The 20138-nt window shown below is 40.8% G+C and overlaps 2 protein-coding genes across 4 annotated transcripts in view; one reads left to right on the forward strand and one right to left on the reverse strand.

Moving 5' to 3' along the window:
* LOC138976708 (protein PALS2-like) overlaps positions 1-20138 on the reverse strand; it is a 501736-nt gene that overhangs the window by 406213 nt on the left and 75385 nt on the right. The window lies entirely within an intron of this gene.
* LOC138976709 (uncharacterized) overlaps positions 1-20138 on the forward strand; it is a 53901-nt gene that overhangs the window by 26363 nt on the left and 7400 nt on the right. The window contains exons 1-2 of one of the 2 annotated variants that reach the window (XM_070349581.1): positions 16541-16864; positions 19849-19961. In XM_070349581.1, coding sequence (XP_070205682.1) covers positions 19879-19961 — 83 coding nt within the window. In that variant the 5' untranslated portion in view covers positions 16541-16864; positions 19849-19878. Of the gene's footprint in view, positions 1-16540; positions 16865-19848; positions 19962-20138 lie in introns of those variants that run through there. The other variant, XM_070349580.1, reaches the window with a different exon arrangement.

Raw genomic sequence — 20138 nt, forward strand, 5'->3', positions numbered from 1 at the left:
TTAAGTTGTTATCTGCTTGCTCACCGACCAAGTCACTCATTGATTCTGGAACCCACCAGGATTGTAGGGTCACTTCAACGACGAGCGCTTCATAAGCTGTCTCCACCTCTGGCGGCTGTGAGCAATTTTTGTGAAGTTGCAAAACATTTCCCAATCCACTCTGTAATGATATCTGTCCCTCTGTTCATTTGTCTTCTCTATCTTCTCTTTCCGCGCACCATACCCTGTAAGATGGTCTTGGAGAGCCCGCCTGTTCTTGTTACATTGCCATACAATCTCAGCTTCGTCTTCTTGACAGTGATCTTTGTAGTGATGCACGTGCTAAGTGATGGTTTTGCAGACATTAAAATATATGACCTTGAAATTGTTTGACCTTGAAAACGTGTGACCTTCAGTGTTGGTGAACGTTTTTATTCATGGCAAGTTTTAAGAAGACATTTCGTCATTTTATCTTCAAAAATAGTATAATCCTTTATCATTTGAATGAACATTTGACATTCATATGACCTTGAAATGCGATGAAGGTCAAGCAAAGTGCAACAGTAATCAAAGCCCACAACACATATAAGCTTAAACCATTAGCTGTAACTGAAAAAATATATTGCTAAAACTAACTATATCATCCTGCTCCGTCAACCAGTTTTAACGGTCCCTCAACAGACCAGCCATTCGGGTTATAGTGTCTGCTAATCATGTAACTGTTGTTATGCATATTAACTCCCGTTTTATCTCCCGGAAAACATAAATAAATACAGTTCTGCTAGTTTATAGCATGCAGTTTCGACTATTTTGCAGTCTGGAATCCATCTTGTCCGCCATCTTGAATACATCAAAATGCCCAAGGATGACAGAGTGTCATCCGTCGGATCTGTAATCTACAGACATCACAGAGTTCAAAACAGTCAAAACATTCTCCGAGGTATTTTTTGAGGGGTTAAGGTCAAAATCGGGAAATGACGACCTGACTAAGTCGATCGAGTCAGTCTTCCAAACTGGTCTTGCTGGTACGTTATCGGAATAACACTTGTGTTTTCTGTTAGCCGCTGGGAATTGTATACTAACTCATCATTTGGTAATGTGGATGATAAGCTACATGCCACTAACACGGCATATGAGAAGAATCTATGCAAGTCGGCGAAAATTAGATGAAACACAGCGGCTTCCATTTTTTTTAGATCACTGGCACTGGCACAGGCACATGCAATCTGTCAGAAAAAAACCCCACTTCTGCTTTAATTGAGAAGCAGGGAATTTATGGTCATTTGGTATTGTGGAGAATATAAGCTACATGTCATTAATTAATTCTGAGGATGAGAGCACAGTCTTGCTTAGGCAAAGGGCGCAAGAATACGCTCTGTGGAAAAGTTAGCGCACTCCAAGAGTGCGCTAACAGTTTTAGCGCATCGCCATTAGCCAATCAACTGGTTCACATCAGTCATGTGACACCAGTACTTACTGACAATTATTATTATTATTATTATTGTGATTATTACGTTACTCGCCGCCAGTTGTGTTGCATGCATGTAAGTGGTTGTTATGTGGTCATTGTCGTCCATGTTTGCTGAATGTCAATCGACTCAGACTAGTCCTTTAACAGATTCAAGCATAGAAGGTCTGCAATTTCATCAAAACTTTCAAAAGGTCGAGAGACGAAACAATTTCTTGATCCGTTGTACTTAATGTATACCATTTATCTTATCAGTGTACTGGAAGTGACATTTTTCGGTCTCAGTCAACATACTTTAATTTGCATTTATTTCTTTATTTTTCTGGAAGGTTATGCTAGTGTGAGACAGAACAAATCCGGAAAGGGCGACGTATATTCAATTCTGGAGTCACCCTGGGTTATCTTTTCTACGCCATCGTGTGTAGAATTTACATACTCCAGAGGCAGGCCGTACGGGCTTCAAATGTTTCTTGTACATGTATTCCCCAACGCCACGCAGTCGTGCTTGGTAGAAGACTCATACTCCCACAACTTACTCGAGAAAGAGAATCGCACGGCAAGCTTCAGCATAGAGTCTTTGATAGGAAAGGTATAATATAACTGGTGTGCCTATTTGTGTGTGTTTGTATGTGTGTGTGTGTGTGTGTGTGTGTGTGTGTGTGTGTGTGTGTGTGTGTGTGTGTGTGTGTGTGATAATTTATTTTAAACTCTTAGAATACACTTTTCAATACACGCATCAAAACAAATATCCTTACTATTGTTACAAAAACAAAAAACAGAAACATTCAGTTGCGAAGTATCGCACTGTGGCGTTTGGCATACCAACTCATCAGGAGCGGACAACGGATTTCCAGATTATATTCCGAGTCCGTGGTGGTGGGGCTGTATCTGACGTGCCACCTCCAAAGCTCTACTATGTCACCATCGTTACAGGCAGCTGTGAACAACACGGTATGCACGTTACTTCCTTGTTTGTGAAACGCGATTTGTGAATGAGCAGGCACTTGGATTTTAGTTCATAGTGTGCTTTTCAAGATATCCTGGGGTCTGCCATAGAGTGAAAAACAGAAAACAAAAGCAGAGTGGGGGGATGGATTTGGGAGGGGGAGGGAGTACATTCTTTGTTTGTAGCTTCAACGTTGTTGTTGTGTTTGTTGTTGTTGTTGTTGCTGTTGTTGTTGTTTTATAAGCATATGTTTTCTTGTTCCTGGCATGCCGGTTTTTTTCCCCTCGTATCTAGATCTGTGTATTTACGTGAGAATGCTGCTTATTACATAAATTATAATTGTATTTATGCCGTCACTATTTCAAATATACATAACTTTGCTTAGATGTATTGCTAATTACACCACATGAAATTATAATCAAACTGACAACGAATTGAATTAACTATACTTGTACTTGATAAAGGCAAGTAAAATAGTTTTAAAGGAATTTGTTCCTAAATCCACAGCTACTTATAATGCAAGATGTTGATGCACAGGAAGCACCGGGTCTTCGTGTTAGATTGATTATGTATACAACTCTCCTGTGTTCACTTTCAAGTGAATAACTATCGTTCTGATATCATTTTAAAGTGAAGCTAAAGAAACCTGGTATCGGCACTGCTGTGCATCTCCTATGATCTCAATGGTATCAAGGCACGCCTTTGCCGCGACAAGGTTTGCCAATACCGGCACTTGTCTTGTCTAGACAGTGACGTCATTCATAGATGACGCCAATCATAAATGACGTTTGTCAAGGGAACTTATGCTTTCAAGTGTTGCTGCTTCCAGTGACAGGAAGGTATATAGATTGATCATTGTATACAATCAATTTATCATTGTATACACAAATTACACAAACGTCATCTTGTGAGGGACCAAAAAATATTGAAACTCTCGGATGATTTTTTTGTGTGGTATCAACCTCGACCTACGGTCTCGGTTGATACCACAAAAAAATCATCCTCGAGTTTCAATATTTTTCGGTCCCTCACTCGATGACGTTGTGTAATCTCTATGTAATAAACTCTAAATAACAAAATCACATGTACTTAAGGCAGGTCAAATGGAGACAGGGACATTACTCTTCATACACAAAGGGAAGCCACTGAGTTGTGTCGCCATTTTTTCCTGGCAGGCTGGGAATTCGAACACATCGAACAGGGAACGCAGAAGAAGAAGAACACGTCGAACATTCGAATGACGTAAATAGAACAAACGTCACATTTTTCAGGCAGCGTAAGTGAATGACGTCAGAAAATGACGACACCGCCAGAAATAAAAACAATGCGACACGCCTCCCAACCACGAGGTCAAAAACACGTGGGCATCTAATGAAATCGGTACAAAGCCGTTCTCTTTGCCAGTGACATCGTAATAATCACCAAAGCTAACATTGAAGCTCCGGTAGCAGGTAAGAGAGTGTCTCCCAACCCGTGATGCTCACAGCGTGATTGCATCAGAATACCACATGTTAAAACCGGTGTTTGAACTAGAATAACAGCCAGTAGTATTAAGAACAAGTGTCTTGTGTATGCAGCCCTCTTTCTACTGTACGCTGGCAGCAGATAATACAATAATTGAAGTCCTTCGAGGCATAAGGGGCCCATAAGGCGAAAAATTGCTTTAATTCCACCCTCAAAAAGTCCCAGCCTTCAAACCGTAACAAATAACAGTACGCACTATTAAGCAAAATTATAAACCAAGCCTTGATTATTAATTTTTATTATTACACTTGTATCAAACAAGTGACCTCCACCTTTTGATTGGCGTTTTTATTACATTTGAATCGGACTTGTGGCCTTTCAAAGTTGCGGTGACCTTTGACTTTCAACAGAGGTCATATGTAACAGTGGTTTTTAAAAACATAATTTAGTTGGCTCATATATCTGAGACAAATGATCGGACAACAGCCCTTTACATTATCGTGACACATATTTTTCTGAGGCACACTGGACAGTATTGTGCAAAGGGTGGGGTTAATCAAGGGAGTGAACCCCCCCTAAAAACACCACCAACCTGTCGTTTTTTTTGGTTTTTTTAATGCCGTTTTGATCGCTCTTGCGTTTACAACCCATCTCATCAAATCGTAATTTATTTCCAGGCTACCAGCAATAAAATACCTCAACATGAGGAACAAATTTAAAATAAACTCTGGCAAAAGACGTGACGTCACAAAGTTTGAGTATGCGCAACATTTTCGTTTACCAGTGCACTTCGTTACCTGCCCATTGCTGCTTTGGGTGATATTTTTTAAATGACTATTCCTATGCAGATGTTTGTGTAATTGGCCGTTTTCAAAACATACCCATTTTTCGATTTTTCGGTCCAAAATTCAAAACGGGCACTGTCTTCCGAGACTCATAGCTCCGAAACGAACCCACTACCCTATATTTTTTTTATGCTGAATGCATAGCAGACAGATCGAACTTAAAAAATAACCAACTTTTGGGAGAAACCAAATTATATTTAACGGGTCCAGTGAACTACCTTAAATCACATATTGAATGTATTAAAGCTACTTCTAACTATAACAGCTAATACTGTAGTTGAAACTTCTATTAAATAACATTCACTGGACTATGGTGTGGACCGCGAATAGCAGAAAGAGAGAGAGAGAGAGAGAGAGAGAGAGAGAGAGAGAGAGAGAGAGAGAGAGAGAGAGAGAGATAGAGAGAGAGAGAGAATCCGAATAAATTCAAACATGGTCACACACACCCACACACGCACACACACACACACGCACACACACACACACACACACACGCGCACAGACACACACGCGCACAGACACACACACACACACACACACACAATCTTTCTTTCGTCATTGTCAATGTTCAGGTAACCCGCAATGTCATTCCATGTACGCATACGTTATTCTAGTACAACACACACAGGCACATACACATCCTCATGAACGCCACACTTTAGTAGATAATACACGTGGCAGCGCCGATGACTCACCGATCATGGGATCTCCTTCAGAGGTCTAACTTAAACATGTGTGTTTTGAGGGCTGTTCTAAAGGCAGATGGTGACTGGGAATCCCTAATGAATGAGACAGAAAGGAACAGAAAGGAATGCAAGAAGAGAAATAGTCCACATACGAGTAATAGAAATGTCGTTCACAATTAAGCCACGCATCCGAACATGAATAAACAACATGGGTACCTCTTTCACTTTCCATATGGGCCATCGACACTTAGACTGGCAGTAATTTACCAGCATAACCATTTCAGTCGTGGACAATTGACAAATCCTATTATGCTGGAGTTCTACATACGTGTACAAGCAAAAACTTCAAAAATGTTTCCTAGATACAGTTTCTTGTTAGTTAATTGGCCGTTAACCCAGTAAGCAAAGTGAAGGGAACTTGAATCACATCGAATTTTTCTTGACGATTCCACAATTTAATTCACTATAAAATTTAACTTGCATATAGGCTGCAGCGTATTCAATCGTGAAGATGTGTAGCTTACTCAATGCTGAGGCTGATTTAATGAGATATAACTGTTCTTAGAGGTCGTATGTCAACATAAAACTCTCTCAATTGTATTTTGATGCAGAATCTACAGCATCTCAGGCAAAACCTCGACACACGTCCAACCAACATATGTTCGACACAACGACTTCATCTTTGTCTTCTGTGGGCGCCATGACGTCTCCAGGTATTGCATTTTTCTTAATAAACTGTACTGTACTATTGTAACTTCGTTAGCTAGGCGCTATTTTAAGTATCCCTACATGATGATTGTCGTGACAAAAAATAAAAACATCAACAAAACAAAATCGGGAAGCCTTGAGAAAAACGATTACTTTGAAAAAGGAAGGGCAACGTACACATTTGAAAACAATCAGAACCCACTTAAATTTACGAACAGCATTCCTTCACTTAAAATAGACATGGTGTTTGTTGTGTTTGTGTGTGTGCGTGCGTGCGTGCGTGTGTGTGTGTGTGTGTGTGTGTGTGTGTGTGTGTGTGTGTGTGGCACGCGTGCGAGCGTGTGTGTGTGTGTGTGTGTGTGTGTGTGTGTGTGTGTGTGTGTTCTGATGTTTGTTTTCTTTGGGAGTTTTTTTCTCCGTGTGTGTGGATCGTCCAAAAATCAAATCACTTAATTCAAAAACAGCCAAAAAAATTTCCGTTAACATGTGTGTCCGCAGACAACACTGTGATGTGAACTGGCAAGCCAATTTTAATTATCTGTACGTTTGAACATGACCTAATAATTTGATTGAAGTTTTCACAAATCAATACTGTATTTATTGGTTGTGTCTTTTCTCAATCCGGGGTTGTCAGCTGATACCACGGCTCTAGAAGACGATGATAGCGAAAATAGCTCTGCCACCATCGCGGGGATTATAGTTATTGTCGTCGTTGTGGTCATCGTCGTCATCATCGGCATCATTGTCTACAGGAGAAAACGACACCGAAGGTAATACGTGGAGAAGTTATTACTATTTTCTTCTTATTGTTTCACCTTGTTTGGTCTTGATGGTTTAATTGTTTGAAGGTTTGTTTATCCAAGCCCTCTATATAGTCATGCGATTTATGTTAATACACTCTTCAAAAAAGTTAAGGATCGGTTGAAAAAACGGGTCCAATTATAAAAAAAATTGCCAACAAATTAAACATCGACATAATAAATAACAGATTAATGTGTTTGAATTAACATATGAACAATGAGTCTTGACCTAGAATTTTGTTTGGCAGGCAGAGTTATTACCCTTTGTGGGACTTCTCAAAAGCTTCTGCATTTTGGTGGAAAAAAGGTGTTTTTTATAGCCCCATGAAATTTGCGGAACGCATGCCAGGGCAAAAGGTTGTGATGCACGTGCTACAACAGGGTCCTGGCTATGAACATCGCTCACCAGCTTGTGTTTAAAGGTTGACACGCTGACACAATTATGCACAGTGGCAACATGCCCCCACTGGGCGATTTGGATAGAGGAAGGGCAATAGGATGGCTACAAGACGGTGTTGCTGCCAGGCAAGTGGCCCAGAGGCTTTCAGTGGCTCCCTCTGTCATCATCAGACTAAAACAGAGATTCCAAGCAACTGGAAGAGTGCAGGAGCGACAACGTTCTGGTCGGCCCAGAGTCACCACACAAAGAGAGGATCGCTTCATTCAGAGGCAGGCCATGCAACAAAGAATGGCTACGGCAAACAACATTAGGCAACGCCTACAAGCTACCACCAACACTGTTGTTAGTGGTCAGACGATCCGAAACCGCTTACACAACTTTGGCTTGCGTGCAAGGCGTCCAGTCCGAGGAACAACCCTGACTGCTAATCACCGAGCAGCTCGCCAAGCCTGGTGCACTCAACATGTGAGGTGGCAACGTCAGCAGTGGGCTCAGGTGTTGTTTACAGATGAGTCCCGCTTTTGCTTGGAATCTGCTGATGGTCGCATCCGAATGTGGAGGCGTCGCGGTGAGCGCTTCGCAGAAGGCGCTGTTCTGGAACGACAGCGTTTTGGCGGAGGCTCTGTGATGGTCTGGGGAGGGATCAGCACACGTCCAAGAACACCTCTGTACCATGTAGTGGGAAACTTGACCGGTGTCCGCTACCAGAATGAGATCCTGCAACCCCTGGTCGTTCCAGCCCTCCAAGCGATCGGCCCTCGTGCGATTCTTCAGGATGACAACGCACCTCCCCATCGCTCTGCAGCTGTAAACACCTTCATCCAGCAGGCCAGGGTCAACAGGATGCTGTGGCCAGCCAACAGCCCGGACCTGAACCCCATAGAGCACATGTGGGACGAGCTTTGTCGTCGGGTACAGCAACATCACCCTCCTCCTGTCAATCTGGGTCAACTGCTGCAATGGCTCCAGCAGGAGTGGAATGGAGTTCCCAGAGCATTCATATGCAACCTGATCCACTCCATGCGCCAACGATGTGTTGAATGCCTGGCACACAACGGAGGGCACACGCGTTATTGACACTGATTCACATTGTTGTGAATTCCATTTTCGAGGGTTGTCACGTTTGACACACTCTAGCTAAATTGTCGCTGCCGCGTTCGATCTTTGCTTTGTTTGTCATTACTCCTTGGTTGTTCAATTATATAATTTTAAAAAAATAAAAGAATTCGGTCTTGTCTGTTTTGTGTGGCGGCGTGCTTGTAAAACAGTGATCCTTAACTTTTTTTGAAGAGTGTATGTGAAGTGGCAAAATGCCATCTTTGTGTAGGACTTTGCTAAATTATCTAGATTCATCAATACATTACTTGAGGCCTAAAATAAATTACTCCACGAAGCTCGCTGCACGAAGATTTGGCACTGAATAAAACAAAGCACCTTTCCACACTGCCCACTTCCTCTGTAATAACTCTTCTTCCTCGTATTAGTTCCTGAATATTATTAAGTATTCGAAGTACGCGCTGTACAAACCCACCACCATCCCCACCACCACCACCACCACCATCACCACAACAACAACAAGAACAACACCACCACCACTAACAACAACAACAACAACAACAACAACAACAACAACAACAAACTCTCGCTTTAATGCTGATTGATGATTCTGTGTCGTATTGTTACAGCAAATCAAATGACACCGAGGACCAGTCAACGCCAGCAGGAGGTAAATACAGAAGCGGTTATCAATCGTTTATACATATATACATTAATTGTGTTTCAAAACGAATTGCACAATAGCTCTTCAGAGCAAATTTGGGTAAACACTTGGTCAATAGTGTATGCAACGACAACATAAACTATAGCAATAGTGATTAAATTTTCTTTCATAACCAAAATATGTATAAATAAATAGTGTTTAAACATGTTGGTCTATACAGTAGCAACACTGAACGACAACACAAGCATCTTCCTCTTCATTAACAACAGCAACAACAACAAGTCGCGTAAGGCGAAAATACAACATTTAGTCAAGCTGTCGAACTCACAGAATGAAACTGAACGCAATGCATTTTTTTCAAGAAGACCGTATACAGGTACTCGTAGTTTCGTCCGACCACCGCTCGTGGCAAAGGCAGTGAAATTGACATGCCAGAATAGCGCGGTAGTGGTTGCGCTGAGCAGGATAGCACGCTTTTCTGTATCCATATTCTTTTTAACTTTCTGAGTTTGTTTTTAATCCAAACATATCATCTCTATATGTTTTTTTGAATCAGGAACCGACAAGGAATAAGACAACAATGTTTTTAAATCGATTTCGGACATTTAATTTTAATCATAATTTTCTTATTTTTAATTTTCAGAGCTTGTTTTTAATCCAAATGAAACATATTTATATGTTTTGGGAATCAGAAAATGACGAAAAATAAGCTGAAATTGTTTTTGGATCGTTTTAAAACAAACAAATGTAATCACAATTTTTTTTTTTTAATGACCAAACTCATTAATTAAATGTTAAGCCTCCAAGCTGAAATGCAATACCAAAGTCCGGCCTGCGTCGAAGATTGCTTGGCCAAAATTTCAATCAATTTAATTGGAAAATGAGGGTGTGACAATGCCGCCTCAACTTTTACAAAAAGCCGGATATGACGTCATCAAAGACATTTATTTGAAAAATGAAAAGAAGGTCTAGGGATATCATTCCCATGAAGTTTCATGTAAAGTTCCATGAAGATCGGTCCAGTAGTTTACTCTGAATCGCTCTACACACACACACACAGACACACATACATACACACACACACACACACACACACACACACACACACACACACACACACACACACACACACACATTCACCACGACCCTCGTCTCGTTTCCCCCCTCTAAAATGTAACAACAACAATGACGCACATTGGCTGACATATCGCATTGATTTGTTTTAATTCTGCTAGTAGGCACCATCACGGGAAATACAGCCACTGAAAGACGAGGCAACCCGTTCTCACGTCGTGACGACGACTACACAGACATCGACGTAGCAACAACACCGTCGTCAGACATCAACCCTTATGACCTGGCAGACGATGGCACCAACACCAACGGCTCTCTTAGTCCTAACCTCCAGTGGCTGAACGGGAACAAAGAAGACGACTACAGTCGCATTGACGAGGCACAACCCGCTGCAGGACACAGTCGCGAGAAGAACACGGAACAGGTAAAGCCAAACCCCAATGACGTGTACAGCGTTGTCAACAAGCCAGGCAAGAAGACTCCTACCCCAGTGTACAGCCTCGCCATAATCGTGGGTGAGAAACCAACCCAGCCCAATCCTAAGGATGTGTATAGTGTTGTCAACAAGAAAGGCAAGAAGTTTGAACCTGCAGCTAAAGCTCCAACTGGAACAGACACCGAGTACAATACCATCAGCCACAATGGAAACAACACCTCTTCGCAAAAGGCCGCTTCCGGTGACGCAACTCCTGATACTTACAACAGAATCAGCGCAGTTCCTTCCCTTGGACTGAACGAGAAAGGCCGCGCAACCACGAAACCTGAGGACGGTTTACTTACGGACGACTACAACAAACTGAACTTGGCTGGGAACGGGTCAATGAAGGAGAACAGTGGAGCAGTTGGCGCAGCCTATGACCACGTGCGCAATGACCCGGGTGATGCGTACAGCAAAGCACGGGTTGGAAAACGGAACGTCGTCATTGATTCTGATTATCATCACTTGAAGCCAAGCAATGATCCGTTTTTTCATGATGATAAATCATATTAAATCTAACCGCGAAAGAGACCTATTTTGTACAGCCCTTGATTAGCTTGAATCAATATGGTGCTAGTTTTTAGCAGGTTCTAAAGTTTTGTTTTCTTTAGGAGGGAAAAGCTCGAACGACTACAATGCAGCCTTCCGAACAGGAATAATAAGATAATTACAGACAGGGGAGGTACCGCCAACTGTTGACAGTAAACATAGCGCTAGGGGAGGGGGGGGGACACATTGTACGCAAAATGAAAGATAGTTGAATATTCTTTCTGCTTGTCAAAAACCGATGAGTTGCACCACACCGTTTTGGGTTTTGTGGCCTGTTCTTTATAACTTTTTTTTCTTTTACTTGAATATCCGCATTTTCGACACATTTTCTGTCTTCAAACAAAGTTGTGGAAGTGACATAAACCATCCCATAATACTGTCCTTCAATACAATTAAAGTCATTCTATCAGTTCAATCATTTTTTTTAATGAATTTTTAAATGCCACGTTTCAGATTGAATATTTTGGTTGCTTAACTTTTTGGCACGCGTGTATGGCTGGTCAGCTTTGATAAATGTCGCGGTGACGTTTCGAGTCCACGAGGTCAAAACTAATCTGCAAGAGGTCACTCGGGCGAGCTCAAGAAAATCCGTTTGACGAAAGCACAAGCGATTTTGTAATCGATGTTTGTGTTGTTGTCGAAATGCACGCACATTTGTAGCATTATGTTACACCAACATCGAATTAGTAAGCAGCTAGCTCTCTGCTAGCTATTAAGTTACTGCATTCCTGAACATATATTATGTAACATGTAGAACACCTATGTGTTAAGGAGGGAGAGCGTTAATTCTACAGGAAGTGACGTACGTAGATACATATATAACATAACTCCTACCAGCTGATTACCATCTTTGAAAGGATTTTTTTTTTATAATTTGTTGTTCATTTGGAATATTGTTCAGAAAATGTCCTTTTTGACAATGTCCTTGGTGTCTTATTTGCATCCTGCCCTCGTTGGGATTATCGCTTGTGTGTTTACAGAATGAACAAGGTGGATATATTTGTTGTACTTAAAACAACTTGTATACCTATATAGTTAACCTTCGCCCGACCGGGTTATCGACTACACACGGAAGACATCGTGGGGCCGTGCGGACCCATGCTTCTCAAAGAAGGGAAAATATGCATACCCTTCCGTAGACCCATGCTTTCAAAGAAGCTAAAACGTGCATCCCCTTTCGTAGACGCCGTGGTTAAATTTCCACGAGAAGTAATTAAATTTAGTTATTAATTTAATTATTACCGTGCGGACTAAAGCTTCTCAATAAAGGAAAAACGTGAATACCCTTGTAAATTTGACCTTTGTTTCTTTAATTACTTCTCGCTGAAATGTAATGATCTTTCAGGACATAGAGCTTTTTAGGTGTCTGGGGCATTCTTAAAAGCTCATTAACAAATTCCAACTGGTTTAAGAGATATTTGCAATTAAACACCCTTCTGGGTCCACACGGACCCACGACGACCGGCGAAGGTTAATCGCTATGTATTTGTGCGGACCTTAATTCAGCTTGGATTATCGCTTGTGCGTTTTCAGAATGTAGAATATTGAGGTATTTATTTACTTAAAACATACCGTCTTTACCAAATAAACCATTTTGTTAATCACTATGTATATATGTACAGCCTTTATTCGGCACAAGAGCATCTTTCCACTTGTAAACAAATCAGAAATCAAAAGCCGGTCTGCTTTCTGTGCAGAGTGAGGATGCTTGCTTTTTATATTTAGTCAAGTTTTGACTAAATATTTTAACATCGAGGGGGAATCGAAACGAGGGTCGTGGTGTATGTGCGTGTGTGTGTCTGTGTGTGTGTCTGTGTGTGTGTGTGTGTGTGTGTGTAGAGCGATTCAGACTAAACTACTGGACCGATCTTTATAAAATTTGACATGAGAGTTCCTGGGTATGAAATCCCCGAACGTTTTTTTCATTTTTTTGATAAATGTCTTTGATGACGTCATATCCGGCTTTTCGTGAAAGTTGAGGCGGCACTGTCACGCCCTCATTTTTCAACCAAATTGGTTGAAATTTTGGTCAAGTAGTCTTCGACGAAGCCCGGACTTCGGTATTGCATTTCAGCTTGGTGGCTTAAAAATTAATCAATGACTTTGTCATTAAAAATCTGAAAATTGTAAAAAACAATAAAAATTTATAAAACGATCCAAATTTACGTTTATCTTATTCTCCATCATTTGCTGATTCCAAAAACATATAAATATGTTATATTCGGATTAAAAACAAGCTCTGAAAATTAAATATATAAAAATTATTATCAAAATTAAATTGTCCAAATCAATTTAAAAACACTTTCATCTTATTCCTTGTCGGTTCCTGATTCCAAAAACATATAGATATGATATGTTTGGATTAAAAACACGCTCAGAAAGTTAAAACAAAGAGAGGTACAGAAAAGCGTGCTATCCTTCTTTGCGCAACTACTATCCCGCTCTTCTTGTCAAGTTCACTGCCTTTGCCATGAGCGGTGGACTGACGATGCTACGAGTATACGGTCTTGCTGAAAAATGGCATTGCGTTCAGTTTCATTCTGTGAGTTCGACAGCTACTTGACTAAATATTGTATTTTCGCCTTACGCGACTTGTTTGTTTTGTTTTTCTCCAATGAATGTCATGCCCGCCATCTTTGTTAATCTGCTAAATTAAATACTGAATAATTATGTACTTACTACAATGCGTATTTTTATAAGGCACATCAAAGTCACTGTTTACTTCAACTATTTCCCATAACATTCGTGATTTGCAAAGGAGAAGAATTGATCCACATGAAACTAAATGACTATGAATGTTATGTCTGCAAGTGTTATTCTCTCTTCACAAGCCGAGATATGCACACATATATCAAATAAATGTAAGGATGTGTTGATATGTCCAAGAAAGTCGGACAGAAAATCGTTAAAACTACTTGAGAATTTAGATGTCATACTATTAGCCTCTTCTGGTAATATATACCGGTACTTCATGCCATGGAAATAAGTTTATGATTGTCGTTTTTGTTTTTAGATAATGTTGTGCATGAGTGCGTGTTGAATGTCACTATTGGTCCTTTCTGTTGAATATTTCTTGTTGGTTTTACTCGGCCACTCACTGCATCTTTTTGTGAAATAATAAAGTGATATTGTTTTATAGTGTTTATTATGATAAAGGATTAATAAATGAAAGAGATACAGCGTAAAATTGAAATCGACAGAAAGTGACGTGGATACACATATTACAACTAACACATTGCTATTTGCCAACAGATATCATATTTTAAAAGAGCTTTTTTGTTTAGTAATCCGTTTTTCATATGAAATACTGTTGAGACAATGTTATTTTTGCAAGAAGGAATGCTTGTTAATGTTGTCTTATTTTGAACCTGTACTTATTAGAATTATCGCGTACATGTTTACGGAATAGAGAAGAGATATGTGTTGTACTTAAAACATACCGTCGACGGTGAGTTTCCCCAAACGATAGTGAACTTGGCCACTACAGAATATCCGTTCAACGGAAAGAGATTCTGAAGACCTGCCTTCTTGGCAAAGACAAAAGGTCAAAGTAAATCTAATGTACGAGCTGATTCATCTGCTTGAGTAAGTTTGGTTTGACTATTCACACAAGGATGCAGATGGTTTGGAAATTATTACTCTTTGCTCTTAACTCCTTAAAAGAAGCTAGACTTAAAAAGTAGACCGGCACGGTTGGCCTAGTGGCAAGGCGTCCGCCCCGTGATCGGGAGGTTGTGGGTTCGAACCCCGGCCGGGTCATACCTAAGACTTTAAAATTGGCAATCTAGTGGCTGCTCCGCCTGGCGTCTGGCATTATGGGGTTAGTGCTAGGACTGGTTTGTCCGGTGTCAGAATAATGTGACTGGGTGAGACATGAAGCCTGTGCTGCGACTTCTGTCTTGTGTGTGGCGCACGTTAAATGTCAAAGTAGCACCGCCCTGATATGGCCCTTCGTGGTCGGCTGGGCGTTAAGCAAACAAAAAAAACAACAACAACAAGAAAACAAAACAAAACAAAAAAATTAAAAAGTCTCGCCTACCTAGAACGTCACATGAGCACACCAACTGAGTTGTACAAAAATCAACGCCGGTGGTATGTTGTACCTGTCTTGTCAAAACTAATTAATTAAACAGGAGTATGATTTCGAAAAACAGCTATTTTTTCTCGCAAACGCGAAGGCACAACCTCAACCACCACCAGTCCACCACCACCACCACCACGAACAACAACAACAAAGATCAAGAAAATGACCGGAGCATGACACACACGAAGCATTCGAGGACAGTGACTATTGTTATCAAGTGTTTGTGCAACGAGAAGTGTGGACATGTCCATCATCACAAACAGATATCATTAAAGTACTATTCAAGTGCTATATTCTAACTTCTATATATATATACGACTAGTGTCTGTCTGTCTGTCTGTCTGTCTGTCTGTCTGTCTGTCTGTTCGCGATGCACGGCCAAAGTTCTCGGTGGGTCTTTTTCAAATTTGGACACCGTATTCAGCTACACCCCGGACACAACCTCATCGATGAGATATTTCAACACGTGCTCTCAGCGCGCAGCGCTGTGCGCGCTGAACCGATTTTGTGTTTTTTTGTCGGGATCCACTACCAGTAACTCTTCCTTATCTTCTCCAGTGTTTTCAGCCGCGATTATCTCCCTTCCTCCGTGTGGCGTCAATCCATATTCCCGTTACTACGTTACTATTTTTAGAAGGTCACTGCACGTTACTATTTTTAGAAGGTCTCCAGTGTTTTGCGCGTTTATCTCCTTTCCTTCGTGCGCCGGCTAAGCCGGCGTACACCCGGCAAAGCCGGGTCCCAGGCGCAGCCTGGTATTCGGCTCTACTTCTTCCCGGCGAAGCCGGTACCCGGCGAAGCGGGTAATCATCTAGTTATTTCATATTTTTGTTAAAGATGTTACGATTCACCTCCATGGAAAACATTCATTTATAGCCAATAATCAGTAATAAAATTGTGAGCTCCTACTCTCTAAAGTGTGAATGGTTTTCTTGACACAAAACATCGTTTTCAAAAGAGGCAACGAAGTGTAATTTGCTTGTACGAAATAGGAAGAGCAGGATAACTTGTGAGACGTTTCTATTCACAGATTTTGGCTTCTGTGAGCGTCGTTTTTAAACAACAATTTTCCTCGCTGTTTCGTCTTGAATTTCATGTCCTGTATTCTGTATTCAGTTACGAAAAAAAGGCGTGCTTTCCTTTGCAAGGTTTTACAAAGTTTATTTTGATCAGGTCGTGTCCTTCACAAACACCAAACCCCACCACACACAAATACGCACACATACACACACACGCACGAACGCACGAATGCACGCACGCACGTACACACACACACACACACACACACACACACATACACGAATACGCACACATGCACGCACACACACGTACACAATACTCCAGACATCACAAACACTCACATTCAAGTACCTCATACAAAGACAGATGCAAAAGAATGTGCAAAACACGTAACACTAACTCATCCGGTTTGGATTCTGAGAACACACTTGTTTTCCGATACTTTGTAAAAAGACCTGCGTGGGCCTTGCAATATCGTGATGTCGCTACAATAGACGTGAAAACAATACGAACGGTTGAGGAAGTTAACTGCACACACACAGGTAGGCACGACACGGCGTGTGCATGCTAAGTCAGTTGAGTCTCAGGCCTTGGCACAATACAGCTGTGTGGTTATGCTGGCGTACTTCTTCCGGATTTAAAGGTAGGAACACGTTTAAGGTGTTTTATATACTTTCAAATAAGTTGTTGAATAATTCGTAAGCTTATATGAAATGATCACGGCTATGTATTCGCCCCAACCCCCTTCCTCCCCCCCCCCCCCCCCCCAACAAAATGATTTAGATTATAAACTGTCCTCTTTAAGTTTAAAATAATTATGTGATTAAGGTATGATATTCTGCTCATGGTACAACAAAAACAATACTCATAAATACACATTGCTTGAAAAACGAGGCCCATTGGTTGACTTTAAACAAATATAAAATAAAAATACAAAGCATCCTAATCTTACATAGCGTGTCCAGGATGATTAGTATTATCTTGTGTTATAATGGTTAATTGTTATTGTAATTCAATCAAGTTTGCGTTTTAATGAAACAGATCCTGTGATTGGTCAGAATGCCCCAACTCGTTAAAAATTACCGGTCATTAATTGTCGATAAACACTCGCTAAAAAAAGCCATTAACAACCTGCTGGCGAGGCGCATTGATACAGCCTCAACTAGTCTCGGTTAGCTTTGAGGGTCATTTTACAAGTAGGAAATATGAAGGCCAACGAAATACCGAGACCATAAGGTATGCGAAGTGATGACGTCGAATACGTGACGTAAGTTGATGCATGAATTCTTCCGGACTACGTCAGTCAATTCCAAAGATCGCTTTTGTGATGAAAAGAATTTGTTTTAGAGTTTGCTGTCCAGAAACCCGTCAAAAAAGAAGGGAAAATGTGTGTGAAAGAAAACAAAACAGGAGCAGAGTGATACGATAGGAATACAGAGACATATTTCTTGGGACTTGACCCTTGCAGGTAGGTGGACTGAAAGTAGTGTGTGAACAGAACAGAACCAATTCTGTCTGTTTACAACCGCATGAAAGCAGGAAAGAGATCGTCGTCAGATTGAATTACAATAACATTAACATGCTTCCATTTGAAACTTCTCGGTCTTCATCGTGGATTGACGCCCTCCCAAAGTCTAATTGAAGTCGGGCGTCAATCCCCGATGAAGACCTCGAAGTTTCAAATGGAAGCATGTTAATGTGTAATTGTAATTCAATCAAGTTTGCGTTTTAATGAAACAGATCCTGTGATTGGTCAGAATGCCCCAACTCATTAAAAATTACAGGTGACTAATTGTCGATAGCCACTCGCTAAAAAATCCATTAACAACCTGCTGGCGAGGCGCATTGATACAACCTCAACTAGTCTCGGTTAGCTTTGCCAAGGCCGAAGGCCGCGGTCAATAAATATGAAACAAAGTCGATATGCCCCCCGAGGACCGACAAAAAAAGCTGGTCTGACAACAAACCACCAAATATAGTTTTTGTCATCATTTTGGTAGTGAGAAAATAAGTGCCAAATCAACACAGGGAGCCATGCGTTAAAACACGAGTTCCGTTATGATAATACATATGTTGGGGCCCCAGCACGTTGTTGCAATCAAAGCTGGCGTGTGAAAGCAACTTTCTGTGTTTTGAGTTCATAAAATGTTGGGTTTGAGGATGCACAGTTCTGTTTGTTCCTCTCAGTATTCCACCCCCTCGGTTTCCAGTTGTAAATAATAAGCTTAGTTATCGAATGTGGAAGCTACGTTGGGTCAAAGGTCACAGAATTTGCGTCGTGCAGCGAAGGAAAGAATCGTGGTTTTTTTCGGACTCATTGCCTCTTTGTTGTGTATTAGACCTGTCATTCCGCTTGCTCGGTTTTGTTAGATGTTTGCATATCTTGTTGCTATGTTCTTTGCTTTTATTATTATTTCTTATTTGCGCTTCGTTTATCGATACAACGTCTTGTGCACGGGTCAAAATTTGTGTGTCAGGGGTCAATTGGTTTGACTTGAACTTGACGTTCGTGTTTCTCCGAACGTCTGTGTATCGAAACACAGATACACGCACTCCATGACTTTGTAAGAAGACAAAACATATCGCTAGGTTTCATTTGTTTGTGATGAATGTATGAACTTTCATGAAGTAGTTTTGTTTTTTGTTTACTTTTACCAGTTTTAGAACTTTGCAAAGCAGTGTCGTCTGTTTAGATCTGGGGAAACGCCAATGAAAAGAGCCGAAGAATCCCCGAGCGTTTCTATTGGGTTTGCTTTTGATTATTCATGTATAACCTGCTTCCTGCAACTATGGTAACCGGGGATTTATTGCATGGGGAACATGAGATTTATTTCCCAGGTGTTTGTGAATGAAAACTCGTGAAAATGATGACAAGTATTAATATGTGACGTTAAGCGTCGGGCTCTTTTCGGGTATAAGTTGTTCTATTGTTTTGAGAAGAATTACGTGTACAGGGCTCAAACCTCAAAGGTTGGAAACAAGTCATTTTAACAGAAGATAGGACTAATCGTCCTTAACAATTTTCTTCACAGAACATGTTACATTCTAAACCCATCTTGGTGAAGTACAATAATCAATAATCCCAGATGAGGGTCACATGCTAGCGAATGATAGAAGCTGTGTAAAACAAAAGTCTACTTCTGAAATAGAAAAAACACAGCAGTGAGTAAAATGATATCATTTCCACTAGGTTACTCATAACTGCTGAATAATTAATACATGTGCAATTAAACTAAGTGTTTGCACAAATATATGCTCTCTAAAGTGCAATGGTTGCTGGGCGTCGATACAAGGTTATCATAAGAGGGAAGAACCAAGAACACTTCATCTTTATTATTATCTGTTCTTCGTCTTTCTGCACTTGTCTTTATTGCTGGATAATGAATGTATCTTCAATTAAACTAAGTGTATGCAAATATATGAATTTCTTTTTAAAGTGCAATGGTTTTTGGACGATGATACGAGGTTATCAGGCAATCACAAGAGGGAAACAGCCAAGAACATTGCATCTTTATTGTTATTTGTTTTTTGTATGTCTGCACTTGTCGTCTGGTTCGGAGACACTGAGCACTTGTTAATTTGTTGGCTGATGCATGATTATAACGATATTATAATTCTATTTTTCAGCTGTCAATTTCTCTGTGTTTTGCTTCCAAAATGAGGTCCCGGTCAAGCACGTTCTGTCTTGCGCTGTTCCTGTTTATTCCTAGCATAGCGACCCAGACCTGTTCCGAGCCACGGTAAGCTAGATGATCCAGTGTATTGGACTTATCGAACCTGCTGAATTGTAGAGAGAGAGAGAGCGGGGGTAAAAGAGAGAGACAGAGAGAGACAGAGAGAGACAGAGACAGAGACAGAGAGAAAAGAGAGAGAGAGAGACAGAGAGAGACAGAGACAGAGACACAGAGAGAGAGAGC

Source organism: Littorina saxatilis, linkage group LG9, assembly GCF_037325665.1.
Source record: "Littorina saxatilis isolate snail1 linkage group LG9, US_GU_Lsax_2.0, whole genome shotgun sequence".
Classification (NCBI taxonomy): domain Eukaryota; kingdom Metazoa; phylum Mollusca; class Gastropoda; order Littorinimorpha; family Littorinidae; genus Littorina; species Littorina saxatilis.